This window comes from Varanus komodoensis, unplaced genomic scaffold (assembly GCF_004798865.1).
Source record: "Varanus komodoensis strain SLA01 unplaced genomic scaffold, ASM479886v1 scaffold3, whole genome shotgun sequence".
In the NCBI taxonomy this organism is placed as follows: Eukaryota; Metazoa; Chordata; class Lepidosauria; order Squamata; family Varanidae; genus Varanus; species Varanus komodoensis.
Window position 1 is genome coordinate 2,148,513 of NW_025335761.1, and position 14,457 is coordinate 2,162,969.

At 38.7% G+C, this 14,457-nt stretch overlaps 1 protein-coding gene across 1 annotated transcript in view; it reads left to right on the top strand.

The window, feature by feature from the left end:
• Window positions 1-14,457, top strand: part of ANO1 (anoctamin 1) — a 155,601-nt gene that overhangs the window by 113,024 nt on the left and 28,120 nt on the right. The window contains exons 15-20 of the mRNA XM_044436660.1: window positions 2,826-2,908; window positions 5,467-5,478; window positions 6,311-6,382; window positions 11,053-11,130; window positions 12,366-12,440; window positions 14,006-14,207. Of these exons, the coding sequence (XP_044292595.1) occupies window positions 2,826-2,908; window positions 5,467-5,478; window positions 6,311-6,382; window positions 11,053-11,130; window positions 12,366-12,440; window positions 14,006-14,207 (522 nt within the window). The remainder of the gene's footprint in view (window positions 1-2,825; window positions 2,909-5,466; window positions 5,479-6,310; window positions 6,383-11,052; window positions 11,131-12,365; window positions 12,441-14,005; window positions 14,208-14,457) is intronic.

The following is a 14,457-nucleotide window of genomic DNA, read 5'->3' on the forward strand; positions in this document are numbered from 1 at the left end:
TGGAGACCACTTGGCCGCTGGGTGACTTTGGGCCAGCCACACAATCTCAGCCTAACCTGCCTCACAAGGGTGTTGTTGTGAGGATAAGATAGAGTAGGACCATGTAAGTTCCTTGGGAGAGGAAAAGGTAGGATATAAATGCAATGCCACAATTTTAACTTTGTGACTTGATGGGATGGAAATGACTCTTGGTAACAAATGACAAATAACATTTTCCATACTTCTCAGTCTGTATACACAGCCTACATTCAGCAAGTCTGTAGAGCACCAAAAGTACTATCGCAAGCTACAAAAAGCCAAAAGAAGTGTTTTCAGTATTATTATATTATATATAATTATGATGTCAGTTTATAAGGAGCATTTCAGATTTATAGACGGAAGATATGGAACAGCATGACAGAACTGAATAAAACATGTATACAAATGATTAATGTTAAAAACAGCTGGCAAATTTCCACAGTTGCTACATAATTAAGATACATGACGACCTTGTCTAGTTCCTCCCATTTTCCCCGTCTCCAGGGGTTTACTGAAAACCACAGTACAGTTTGTTGATCACATCTGTTAGTAGTCACTTCAGAACTATTCTCATGGGGTTTGGCTTTCTCAGCACACTTGCTTCTTTCACAATTACTTATTTACTTTGTAGTGCTGGTTTGTTCCCAGTATTTACATCTGTGCCCCTACAGCCTCCCACAACCTTAGTGGCAGAGTGAATGATGTACACAAACTGTATTTATGGCATCTTAAGTGATGGCATTGTGCTTTGCTTTTACAGCAGATTCCCTAATGAAAATGAAATTCTAGCTTCTCTTTGGGTACCATTCCAGTTACCAGTTCAAACCTATTTTCTTGTCATCTGTCCAGTTAAACCAAAGTGCTTGGGTGAGATTATGCAAATCTGCAAAACTCCCAAGTAGTAGTATCACATATTAGGGAAGGAAATTAATACAGATATTTCACATCTGTATTAATATCTGTCCAACCATATTATCTGTCCAACCATATTATCACAATTTCTGTCTGACCATTTGTTTGTTGGGCAGATTCCTTAGGATGGGTGGAACGTCTCTGTTCACCTGAAAGTCTTTTGTGATCATTCTTTACAAATGCTCAAAAACCCTTGAAGTCTTTTGTGGCTACTTCCAAGGCTGGTCAGTGGTAAGCTGGGTTTCTTTGTCAATTCCTTTGCAGCAATAAATAGGAGGGGTTCAAGGGGCATTGCTTATAATATGGAAGACTGGCATGGGAGAGAGCAATGGATTTGCATCTGTGTTACATTTTATCTATTTCACAAAATGTATGAGTTGCTTATATTAAGGACATTTCTAAGTAATATACAAAACAAGTCTTCTTACAAAGAGTAACATTGCCTCCATGTTGGAAATGGTATGTTTCTAGTAAGTGTCAAAAGCGCAGAAAGGTTGGCCCTTGCCTAATTTGCTAATGGTAGGGAGTTTCATAAAGTGGTGCTATGATACTAAAGGCCCTATTCTGGACTTCTGAAATCTTGGCTGCCACCATGAGTGTATCTTTTGATGAGCCCAGCAACCAAGCAGGGCAGTATTGAATCAGGCAATCTCTTCAATATCCTAAGGTCTGGCCCTCCCATGAGGCAGGGTGAATCTCCTGCCCCAGGCAGTAAATTCAGATTCCACAGCCAGGAGTCCCAATGCTTCTGCTGATGACCTGTTCCTTTCAATGACTGTCATAGAACCGGTGTTCTGGAAAGCCCTGCTCCCTGCTTTCTTGCTGCTCTAAGGCTGCAGGAGTAAGTAGCCATCGTGGCTCTCCAGTGTCTGTGCCGCACTCTGAGTAAGGCATGAGCAGATGGCCCCTCCCAGCTGTAGCAAAGGCTGCAGCAAGAGAGCACCTAGGCACAGCTTGCCACTGAGCATGACCAGCCCAGATGTCACACTCTGAGAGGTTCTTTTTCAGAATGAAGCATCGGCAGGAAGGTGACCCTGCAGATTCCCTGTGCTGCCCCAGAGAACCTCCCCACCAAAGCTCACTCAGAAAAGGACCCCTCAGGGTGACTTACTGAAGAGATGGCCACTCCTGGCAGCTACCAAGCCAACTCAGACTCCTCTTGGTAGTGGCAGCATGCTCCCCACTCCCCCAGTGGCAGCAAAATATTTCCCACTTCAGATGACAGGAGGTCTTGTCCCAGTTCTGAGTATCCTGGTCCTGAGCTGGCCCTATATCCAGGCCTTATGTGGAACCAGAAATGGATCCAAACTTTTCTTTCATACAGAAGTGTTTGCTTTTCAAACATCATCACTACCTCACAGTTTGAATACTACATTGCAGATGGATGGATGGATGGATGGATGGATGGATGGATGGATGGATAATCATTATCCATATTTGAGGTGACTCTCCTCCAGAGTGTTTTTCACATTAAAAATAATTCCATAGGACAACCTGTCAGGTCATCCGCTATTTATATCCTTTCTGAAAGTAGTAAATACAGCATTTTACATCAGAATTATCCAATTGTTCCCTGAAATGGGATGAATTATTGATATTATTAATAGAATGCTGAGGTAGGAAAGAAGTTTGATGCCTAGCCCAAGTTTATATTCAGTAGCAACTTGCCTTTTTCAAACCAATTACTAATATTTAACACATCTTTAAAATCAGCACTGTTGTAGACAGTAGGTTGTATTACATTTTGGGTTCACTAAGGATGTTTCAGATTTATTTTTGGACAAGGTGGAAGGAAATGCGGTATGTCAACTAAGCTTATTTAAAAACAATAAAAGAAGTGATGAAATTAGCCTTCTCTTCTAAGTTTTTTGTTTGTTTGTTTGATTATTATCCAGCTGCTACATTCATGGAACACTGGAAGAGAAAACAGATGCGTCTGAACTACAGATGGGATCTCACTGGGTTTGAAGAAGAGGAAGTAAGTTAATTTTATCATATGCTACTGAATGGTTGTTATGTGTGTTAAATGATGGTTCATTTCCAGCTGTTCACCCACTGGAAAGGAAAATCCTGCACATACACTATTTCTAAGTTTGGGAAGGGTGTGTTAGTAGCATGTCATGTTACCATGGAAGCATAATGTCAGTTACAAAACAAAGGTCACACCTAGTAGTGTAGGCATTAAAGCATGCATAGTTCACAAATGATTTCCTTAATGTAAAAAATATATTAAGAGAATCCACTCATTAAAAGGGATGGAGAAATCATGTAAGAACTGTGCAATTCACTCAGTTTTAAGGATAATACACCCATGAATGCAGAGTTTACAAGCCGTCAAATTGTACTTTCTGTGCAAAGTCAAATTTCTTAAATGTATGTTATATCTAGCATGTTGAACAAAAAGGGAAATAATGCAACCCACTAAATTATGTACAAAATTAGTGCTGGTGTACTTAAAAATACAAAAAAGGAAGGAGGGAAGGAGAGAGAGAGAGAGAAAGACAGAGAGATCATTTTGAAAGTATGTATACAAGTATCTTTCTTTTTTAAAATAAAAAGGTTTGTTTTCACTATTCATTTTGAAATGTACAGTTCTCAGGACATCAGGTAGCTTCTTCAGTTTAACTTATTTATAAAATAATATATCGGCTTGCATATTAGGATTTTCTTCGGTTAGTGAGGAACTGTTACAGTGTTACAGCCAATTTTTTATAAATAGTGTAAAACCAAGGGGTTATATCAGATTTAAGAGAGAGTTCAGTGCATTTACACAGGATATCTTGTAGTTTTTGTTTAGATGCTTCAATCATTGCCTGTTACAGTTAGGAAAGGCGTAGGAACCTAAGAGCTTCTCACTTTTCTCAGCTGCCACAATTTCCTCCAAATTTATTTTTGGAAGATACAGTTGGTGGCTTTTGCTCAGATTCAGTATTAGGGCCACACTGTGTATTATACAGAACACTTCAAAATGAAACAATTCAAGTGGTCCATGGAGAAGAAGGGTGGGTAGGAAGACGTTACTAAATCATTTCCCTTGGGCTGCTTTGTCCTCTGCAGCAATTGTTCCAGGATTGTGAATCTGTTGTACCTTTGGGTTTCCTTCTAAATTTAATTGTAGTCTTTGTGCACGACGTCTCCAGTATTATAATACTTACCCATCATGTTTTTAAAACACTGGTGAGCAGACAATCCCTAGCAGCAAGGATATTCATCCAAATCTTGTGGGCAGCTATGTATTAGCAGCCTACCAGCTAGTATAATATAGAATAGTACAGTAAATATGAAATCCGTATTGATTAATTGTATAGGTTTTAGTTTTTCAATTACATCACACTCATTTGTATAGGAATAAAAACGAGCTCTGAAACAAATTTTAAAACCCTTGTTTTTAGATCAGGCATATGTATGTTGTACCAGCCATCATCTTAGGTGCTCACTCCTTTGTGTGAGAGAAGGGAAGTTTCTCCTCTTTTAGATGGTGTTAGCCATCCGCAGTTTGTTTCAGCACAGCTCCAACTATTGGGCAGTATAGAAATATACTCTATTGTTCTTACTGCTTTTGTTGGGGTTGCTATTATCGTTATGATTATTTGCTAAGTAATTAATCCAGAATATCATTTTCATCATAAAAGTTTCTTAATTGATTGATCTAACAAACTGATTCATAGACCTTTGCATGCCTAATGTTTTTGGTCTGTTATCTCAAAAGTCCTTCAGTGGTACCTAATTCTTCTAAGGCCCTGATCCTGTTGTCTGCTCACATGGCCCTGTGCTAATATAAACTACATATTTAGGACTGAGACCTAACCTACTGAATAACAATAGCAGAATGTTTTTATGGATACCATAAGACAACTGTTCTTTTATTTTTGGTACCTTGTTGTTAGCTTACATGAAAGGAGGAAGGATTAACTGTATCCTTCTAGTGGCAAATATCTTTCAGGGTTATGTTCAGTTCTCTCTACTGTGATAGCAGCCTGTGACCTGAGATAACTGCTGTTAATAGAATGTATTTTATTTTTCATATAACATGCTCCAATCCTGTTAGTTGAGTCCTATGAGCAAGGCACTTGAACATGAATTAAGATCCTACTGCAAACTGGAAAGAGCTTAATACTGCAAGATAAAATCCCCAGGAATGCTTCTGGGGGCAAGTCCTATTGAAATGAGATGATATGCTGGAGTACTGCCACACAATTGTTCTTTCAAGTAGTTATTTATTTCAGTAAGATTTATATAAGAGAGGATCACACACCATGTAGTTAATTACTTGACATCACCTAGGCTGTTGACCATCATACTACTTAAACTCATCCATACTATTCTGATCTTGCTGCAGTAAGATGTCTACCATGCTATCCGTACATCCTTCAATATAAATACAAAAGACAGCCATCTCCCCAAAGATACTTCTATGTATCTTCTAATCCCTTCATCTACAGTCAAATGAATAACAACTGTATCCAATGTGTGATTTTGCAACAGTGATGTAATTTTAATTTTTATGTTTTTTGTGTTTTTTATGGTTTCCTGAAGGAGGCAGTCAAGGTTTGGAATTACTATTTTTTTGTAATTTCTCTACCTTTTTATCTATCCAGTGGTGAAAGATGCCTTTTGATCTCACCTCATTCTTTTTCCTAGTATCTGATTTCCTTTAGAGCTTACACTGCTGTCATTCTTCCTTCTTCTACACACACACACCCTGTGATGGGACTTTTTCATATTCATTCTCATCTTCAATATATTTTTGAAGGTATTTTCTGAATCTTTTGGCTGTCTCATTCCTTCAATTGCTGACTGTTTTCCAAATGTTTTTCCAATGTGTTTGGCTAATCTGAAGTGTAATTCTTTGACAAAATAGATCAGCTTAATTTATAGGAGGCTCATTTTAAGATATCCACGATCTGGAAAGTTAATCCTATTGCCACCCTACCTCCTGAAATACTTGCTGTATATTCTGTAATATCAGATAATATTGCTCTATGAAGTGCCTAGACTGAAATATTTTCACTGAAAACATATCTGAAATTTTCAGATCAAGCACATTCTATAACCTGAAGAGCTTTGTAGATTGTGCCTGATTTGATTTGTTCTTTCCTATCCCTAGCAGGGAGGTGCGATGCAGTGCCACATTGGAGGCAGGACCAACTTGCAGCAAAGCAGTAGTTACTCTCCATCAGTTGTGCCAGCACAGATTTAGGCCCGTAGATTTACTAGAATACCAGTAGTTAATGCTGGCATTAATGCAACGGGAATTAATGCCAAGAAGAAGAATTTAAGATTAAATTACAGCAGGACATTGACTTAGATTGGCCCCTGTACATTTGAAATAGTAGACAATGGGTTGCATTGCTTACTTGCATATATGACTTATTTACAGGATCATCCAAGGGCTGAGTATGAAGCCAAAGTATTAGAAAAATCACTAAGGAAAGAATATAGAAATAAAGAGGTAAGCCAACAATATACAGTTAACATTCATAGTCAAGGACTTTCCCATTTATAATATTCATAATGCAATAACAACCAGCTCTATCCCACCTCATTAACATTCTTTAACCATGTACAAAGAAAGAAAAGGTCAAGATAGAGTGAGCAGGAATAAGAGAGAAGAGAGAGGACAGGAAGAGAATGAACTCACAGTCAAAGCAGTCTTTGGGGTAATGAAAATGTGGGTTCATCTGAAATTTAGTGGGCATATGAGCTGTTTTAAGTTTCCAGTGATTTTTGAAACATGTGCAGCCTTATTCTATGTATATTCTCATAAGTTGCAAAAGAATTCAAGGGGGTTTATTCCCAAGAAAGTGCCTAGAATTTTAGATTTAATTTATCTAATAATGTAAATTAGCAGCTGTGAAATGATCGGCTTCAAAAGAGTTAAGCAGAAACCTGGTTGTTTATTCAAAGCAGATCCATTTGTGGGAGTCTGTAAAACTAGTGGGACTTCTCTCTTTTAAAAGTGGAATTGATCATGCATCCCAAAATGTGGAAGGGTAAGAGTGAAGAACCTGTCCATGTGACCCATCCAACATCATTGCCCAGAGGAACTGTGGCTCATTACATGTAGAGATGCTGTGTGCAGCCTCCTCTGTGGGCACTTTATAGTCAAAGGGGCCCCTGTTGACTGGTTAGTTTCTCATGCAACACATAACTAGGGAATTCCTCCACGAAGCAGTCCCTTGGACTGACTAGATGTAAAAATATCTTGTGACATTGACTTCTATAAGCAAATTATGTGCTGTGTTCTGGCTTTCATCTGCATTCAGACATGCTCCCTAAAGTGATCCATCAGACCCATTAGTTGGCTGCAGTTCTGATGGCAGCATAAATGGGGGTTTTTGTTTGTTTGGAAGGTCATTCTGCCCAGCAGAGGACATTCTGTTTTGTTTGCACAACTTAGAGAATGCATTAATTCTTCAATGTGCTGTTACAAACATGACTACATGGATGTCACAGATTCTGTGAGAAACTTCATGTGAAATCTAGGCATAGCTTACTGTTGATCCATACACAGGTTTCTTGCTAGTTTGTTTTAAAGAAGTTCTTCTTGTAGGAATGTTGCAGTCTGAACTATGCTAATAAATAAAGTGAGTGGGTATCTATGGAATGCCTGAAATCTTGTGTATATATTAATTGGATGTGTTAACTTGTGTCCACTTGTATCCAGTGGGTCTTACCCTCTGATAAGGACACTAAGGATTCTCGTCTTGGTCAAAGAAAGAGAAAATAAGGAAGCTGTGAACTGCTGCCAATTTGTCTGGAGCTTCTATAAGATGAGATTTCAAAGTTTAGCTTGTCCAAAATCAACAAGTAACCCCTCTCATTCAGTTTCCCAAGAATAAAGTGTTTCCAGAAATGCAGGTTGACTGACTTCTGGTATAAACTCCCAGAGATAATCTAACCGAACTCTGAGATCAGGCATATCATTTCTTTTACTTCAAAGTCTTAAGCAATGTTTAGATTTTTTTTATAAACCAAACAGTATAAATCAGTAGTTAACCCTGATTTTACTGACTATGTATGCTGGGTTCAGAAAACTTAGACCAGTCACAGATGCCTGGCAATTTACAGAAAGCTTCTCTTGCTTCATTTTTTAGGTTAAGAACTGCCTGAGGTGCTAATTTCATTTAATTTGTTTTTGTTAGATGGATGTTCTGAATGTGGCTGTACTCAAGAATCAAAAAATTATCAGTTTATGATACCTGAGGTTTAATCCTTTGAATCACTGCATCAGCAGGGAAACATCCATAATGCAACATGGGCATCTTACTGTATTGCACTGTGGTGTTAGGAATGGGCTGATGCAGCAAGTCTGAGCTCAACAGACCTGCCTGCTTAGATCCAATGATCTAAAGTGGGTTGACTCAAGTCTTTTTCCATGGACTTCCATCTCTAAGACAGGTCACTATTTGCATTTTTCTTTTTAAACAATAAGGAAATACACACAAATACATTATTTTCATCCATCTGCATAATTTTCACCCATCTGCATAATTTCTAACACAATTTGCACAATTTAAACTAGGACTGCATATTTCCTGGCTTCCAATTTACACAAATATACACAATGTACACAAATATATGATCCGCACATTTCTTAGTATTTTTTAAAAAGTGCACCCATCTTAGACATGCCCCATCTTACAGATGGAAGTCTGTGAGCTGGCATAACTCACATAACTGCAAGCCAAAGCCAGTAAAGGGCTAACAAAAGAAGAATCTGGGGGCAGAGGGATTGCAAAAATCTACGAGATTTTTTTATCTCCCGATCAAACTTGTCATGCATCTTTAGTGCTAGCACCATCGTCTATCCTATCAAGCCACACCAGTGATGCAGCCTGTGGTGCCAGTATTCATGACCATGCATCTTTTCTACCACCATATCAAGCTTATTACAAGTTTCACAAATGGGCGAAAATGAAGTGTTTTGGGAGCAGGTTTGGCATTAATTACCTTACCATAAAAGTTTTTCTGCTTTCACTGAGTCAGCTGCATTTATGCACTTAGTATTTTGATAGTAAGATGTTAAAATTGATGGATATTGTCCACTTGTCAGACTTAGGATTTAGATACACTAGTAGAGAAGCGTGTGTGTTCTGTTCACTGCAGAATCAGAGAACAAGCATGCTGGTTCATCTATGTTCCAGAAATGGGTTATGGAATGGCTTACCTAATGCTCAAGTCCTGCATTTTATGTAGCAGCGAAGTACCTCTCACAATCAGGTACTTCACCTGCCCAAATATTTCCAGACTCCTTTGAAATCAAACCCCACACTGAAAGTACAAGCTTTTGGAGCAACCCTGATCTTCTAGAAAAGTGATGTGATTTTTTCCCTCCTTGTCCTAAAGGGGTTTGCAAATGCTCCAAGGTTCCCAAAAGTGCAGAATGACAGCAGAGATACAGCACTAAGTATGAATTGTTGCTGAATTTGTGAAATGAGAGAAACCTGTATCAGCCAAGCTTTGCTCCACCACCATTTTTGCCAGCACAAGACCCATTCACTTCAATAACACTTAGATGAACGGAATATCCTGGAGACATGAGAGAGCAATCCATGGCATCTACTTCCAAGAAAACATAGGAAGAATCAGGATGGCCTCTGCAAAGGGATGTCTTCCCTTATTAACCGATTGGAGGCCTTTGAGAATGAAAGCAAGCATATGAATAGAAACAATCCTAGATTTTATATACCTTGATGTTGAAGAAGGTTTTGACAATATCCCTCAAATATTTTTCTTCATATAGTTAGAACATAATGGGATGATAGGAAACTTCTTAGTCAGTAAGTAAATGGTTCAATATCCTATACAGCCTGTACAGGGTGCTAGCAGTTCTTAAAGCAACCAGAAATTAGTGGAAATGCACGATCCTGGAATGGGGCAAGTCAGCAGAATTCACAGAAGAGAGCTCCTGTCTAAAAAATAGCATTTGCACTAAATTTTAGGCTTGTATTACTAATCCCCAGTTGTGCTACTGCTGGGTCCTGCTGGAGCCACAGAATAAGAAATATAAAGTCAGAACTGGATACTGCACTTGGTTTATTAGAAACCAGAGAGTGGGAGGGAAGAGACATTGATGTAAATCACACCAAATTATTTAGGATAGTGAAAATCCAAGCAGACCTGGAGGGGTCTCGCTAAAAGAGGAAAATGGCAAACGAGAGACACTGCAAACAAGTGCACAATGACACGAATCAGGGCAAGAAGCCCTGTAACCACGTATGTCATTATGGGAGCTTAACTGGCATGACTAAGCAAAGAGAAGTGGAGGTTGTGTTGAACAGCTGAATGGAAACATCAACTCAGTGTGCTGTAGTGATGAAAAAGTGGATTTGATGGTAGATCCTAATTAGAAAGGACCTGAAAAAAACTGCCAGTGCCATTAATACCTTCAAATAAATCTGTAGCGTGTTTGGCATGCTGTGAACAGTTGTGCTGAGCCCATCTCCAAAAGGATATCATGGAGCTAAGAGTAAAGGGCTGATCTTCCAGACTGATTAATCTGGATTTCTTCAGCTATTGTGCAGTATAGAAATGAAAGAATAAGAAATATGATATGAATAATCCATACTGACTAATCAGCTTCCTCTGTAAACATGCCCACCCCACTGCTCACCACTGATTCCAGATCACAGATACATTAGTTTATTATTATTATTATTATTATTATTATTATTATTATTACATTAACAAACCTTCCCACTAGCCCATAGGGTAGAGTTTAAAAGCTCTAGTCATCCCATTATAGGATCTTATGAGAGTTTGCTGCTTACTTCCTTCCATTATAAACATCCAATCCTTTTGCATATTGTGAAAATTTAGACTGGTATGAATCCTATTTTTTTTATAACCCCTTGCTCTGTAATGGTTTTGTTGTTGCTTTGCTAGATAATACTGGTCATTTTCTTATGATCCACTTTATATTTTCTCCCTTATAGTAATTTACTTCATATATGAAGACATAGCATTGGCCCATAACAAGTAACAAACAGCTTCTATTTATTTTTAAGCTGTAGTGTGTCCAGATTCTACAGAGGGTATTGCTTTCTTTACCTATATGAGTCAATGCTTTGTAACAACCATACTGCATGATCCTTTTCTGTTTCCTTTAAATGCCATCAGAAGGGCCAGCAATTGCCAGAAGAGGCAGCCAACAAATGGCGGCAAAGAGTTAAGAGAGTCATGGCCGGGGTGAAATTGGTACATTTCATTCAAATTTGTGGACACTTTCTGAACTATGAATAACTATAGAAAACACAACATGATTTTTTTGTTTTGTTCTTTTGCTCTGTTTTTGAATATGCACATGCCAGTCGTTTCCCCTCCCTTCCCTTCCTCTCCTTTGAGTCTGGTTTTGGCCTCTCTTTGGCATGGCACTGCATGGTTCCCCTTTACATACTGAATGGTGTGCCCCTTTTGCAATGGTGCACGTGCCTGCTCTTATTTTTCCTGCCAGACAACATGCATGTGATACGCATGGAACATTAAATGCTTGTTGTTCTTACAGTGGCCTCATACATGTCATGTCACTATATTATTAGCAGATCATTCCCTGTCTTCAGACTTTACAAATAAAATAATCTCGAGGGTGTTATATTGACAAAATTGGTGATCATTCAGTGGCCCATGAGAATAAATGAACAGATATGATCAGATATTACTGCTACTGTATCTGAGTCCAGAGATGCTGCCTATACCTTTAAGAGTCCTGGAGGGTCAGGAGCGGGTACTGATACTTATGATGCTGGCCAGACAATCAGATTCCTAAGTTTTACTATATCCAGGAAAGCATCTGTGTTTCTTCTCTCTCGGGATGAGGAAGACAAAGTGCATAATTAGCACACTCCACATTAGGATACTGTAAACCATTTGTTTTCACAGCCCCCTAAATGTCTGCTTTTGGAAAGATACTTGGCTTCCAAGAATTGCATCCTTTATTGCCTGTCTGCCAGTGGAACAGCATCCATGAGCAAAGCACATTCCCCTCCCCTTCTGCAGACCCTCAGACTCTCTGAAACTCCGCTCTGGAGGGCTGGAGGACCGCCTGGAGCAGGCTGCAAGGAGCTGCAGCAAGGGGGAGGAGATAGGAAACCCCTTTGTGCAACGCAGCCTGTTCCTGCAGTGTTGGAGGTAGTTGTAGAGCCCCTGCAAACTGATGCACGGATTAGCTCTATTTGGAAATATAGTGATTTACTGACTTCCTCTATTCAGCGATGATTCAATGAAATTCGCTGAATTGACCCTACACTGTTCTGATGTTTATATCTTTTTTAAATGTTTACTTCAGATCTTGTGTCTTTGCACTACTACCAAGTTATGCATCTGATTGCTTTACTACACATCAAAGTCTGGGTGACAAGCACAAATGAAAATGTTTAGCTTCTACATAGTGCTATATTAAGTTGAATTGCTGCTGTATTTTATTTCATGCCTAGACTGAAAAAGAAAAACTGACTTGGAAAGATCGTTTTCCAGCCTACTTCACAAATTTTGTGAGCATTATTTTCATGGTAAGTATTAAGTAATAAATATGAAACGTCAATGATACTGCCAGATTTTTTCCAACTGTGAGAAAAGCTTCATAAGATATTAAAGTTCTTTCCCATGAGCTCTCCTACTTGTTTTTGGTTATACTTTAAGTGGTTCAGGAACTGGAACATTTGTTACTAGTTTAGTTTATTTCCATTAATGCACCAATTTATGTTGGTCCTAGTGACCAGTAAAGTGCTCCTTCAGTTTTGTGGGGGTTTTGCTCCTTTAGGAATCCAAAGGACTGCCGTGTGTCCAGATGCTGTTTTTCCCTCCTCAACTTGCCTGCCTCAGGACGGTGTCATCTGAACTCTTCACTTCGTTTTGCGAAAATAATGTTTTGGAAGCGTTAAAGCAAAGCCTCCCCAATCCCAAAATCTATGAAACTTCACGGAACTTTAAACTAGTTGCTGAATGCATTCAGTGGCTCAACAGATGCTTGAAGTCTTTTACATTTAATAGCTGATCATGCCGCCTAACTGTGTGCCTTTGTTTCATTATCTTTCCTTAGCAATCCAAAATTCCTCTATATTATTATTATTATTATTATTATTATTATTATTATTATTATTATTATTATTATTATAGCATTTCTATGCCGCCCCTTGCCGAAACCTCGGGGCGGCTTACAACATGATAGTTGCAGTGCTGTTAGGAGTTTCAGTACTGATTTAGGCACATCATTTTAGGACCACAATACAGAAAATGCGTAAATAATGATATAAATTAGGAGCAGCATTTTTTAAAAAGAGGAGTGTTCTAGCCTATGTGAGTTGTATGAGGGTATGCAAGTAGTTTGTCATTACAGGGGATACCATTGGGCTCGCAGGAGGTAATTCTTTATAAATATGTGTGTATGTTACAGAGAACACATGGCTTCCTTGTTACAACAGCTTCACTGGTCTATGGTTTGTTTCTGGGCTTAATTCAAAATGCTGGTTGTGTCTTATAAAGCCCTAGACAACTTGAGACCAACTTACTGCATTCCCCCATACAAGCCTGCCCAGAGGAAGCCCTCCTCTTGGTCCCTTTGCCCTCACAGCCTGCATGGTAAAGACATTGCAGGGCTTTCTCAGTGGCTGCTCCAGTCTTTGGAACTCTTTTATGAGGGAAGCTGTGTTTTTCAGCCTTTGACAAATAAACTGGTCTATTGGGTGGGTCCCGTTTTAATTATTTGATCACTGTATTTTAATTACATGCTTAATACACTCGTTTTAGATCTATTTTCACTTCATTGTAGTTTTTGCTTTTAGTACCTGTTGTAGCTAGGTGCCTTGAGTACCATTTCATTGGTGGAAAGGGGGGTGTAAATCAAATGCATACATAAGGAAGAAAAATGCATGAACTTGTACCTACATCTGAGGACTGTATGTGACCACTGCAATTTATTCACTAGTATATTGTAAAAATTGGGAGTTTGATAGCGACTGAATCATTGTGCTGCCATATTTTGTGGAATGTATGGTCTTAAAATCTAGATCCAGCTTTTAAAAATGATTGACAACTGAATTTTTTGTGATGGAGTATGATCTTTTTTTCTTTTCAGATTGGACTGACATTTGCTATTGTTTTTGGGGTTATTATATACCGAATCTCTACTGCAGCAGCTTTAGCCATCAGTTCCTCTCCAGGTGGCCGATCTAATGTTAGAGTAACTGTCACTGCAACGGCAGTGATTATTAATCTGGTGGTGATAATAATCTTGGATGAAGTGTATGGATGCATAGCCAGATGGCTGACCCAGATTGGTAGGTACAAATCCACATGTAACTTCACTAGAGAGTGGAATTCTATTAAACGACCTGTCCAAAGAGCATAACAATTCAGGTCTGGCTATGTAAGCAAAGCTACATAGCAATGGACCTCTGGCCAATGATAGAAAAAGATCACTTAGCATTATTACATGAACATTTTTCCAAAAAATAACTTTAAGTAAATTTCCCATGTATAATTAAACTAGACTAATCAGGGGACTCTTCAGTTCGGAGAACTAAAGCT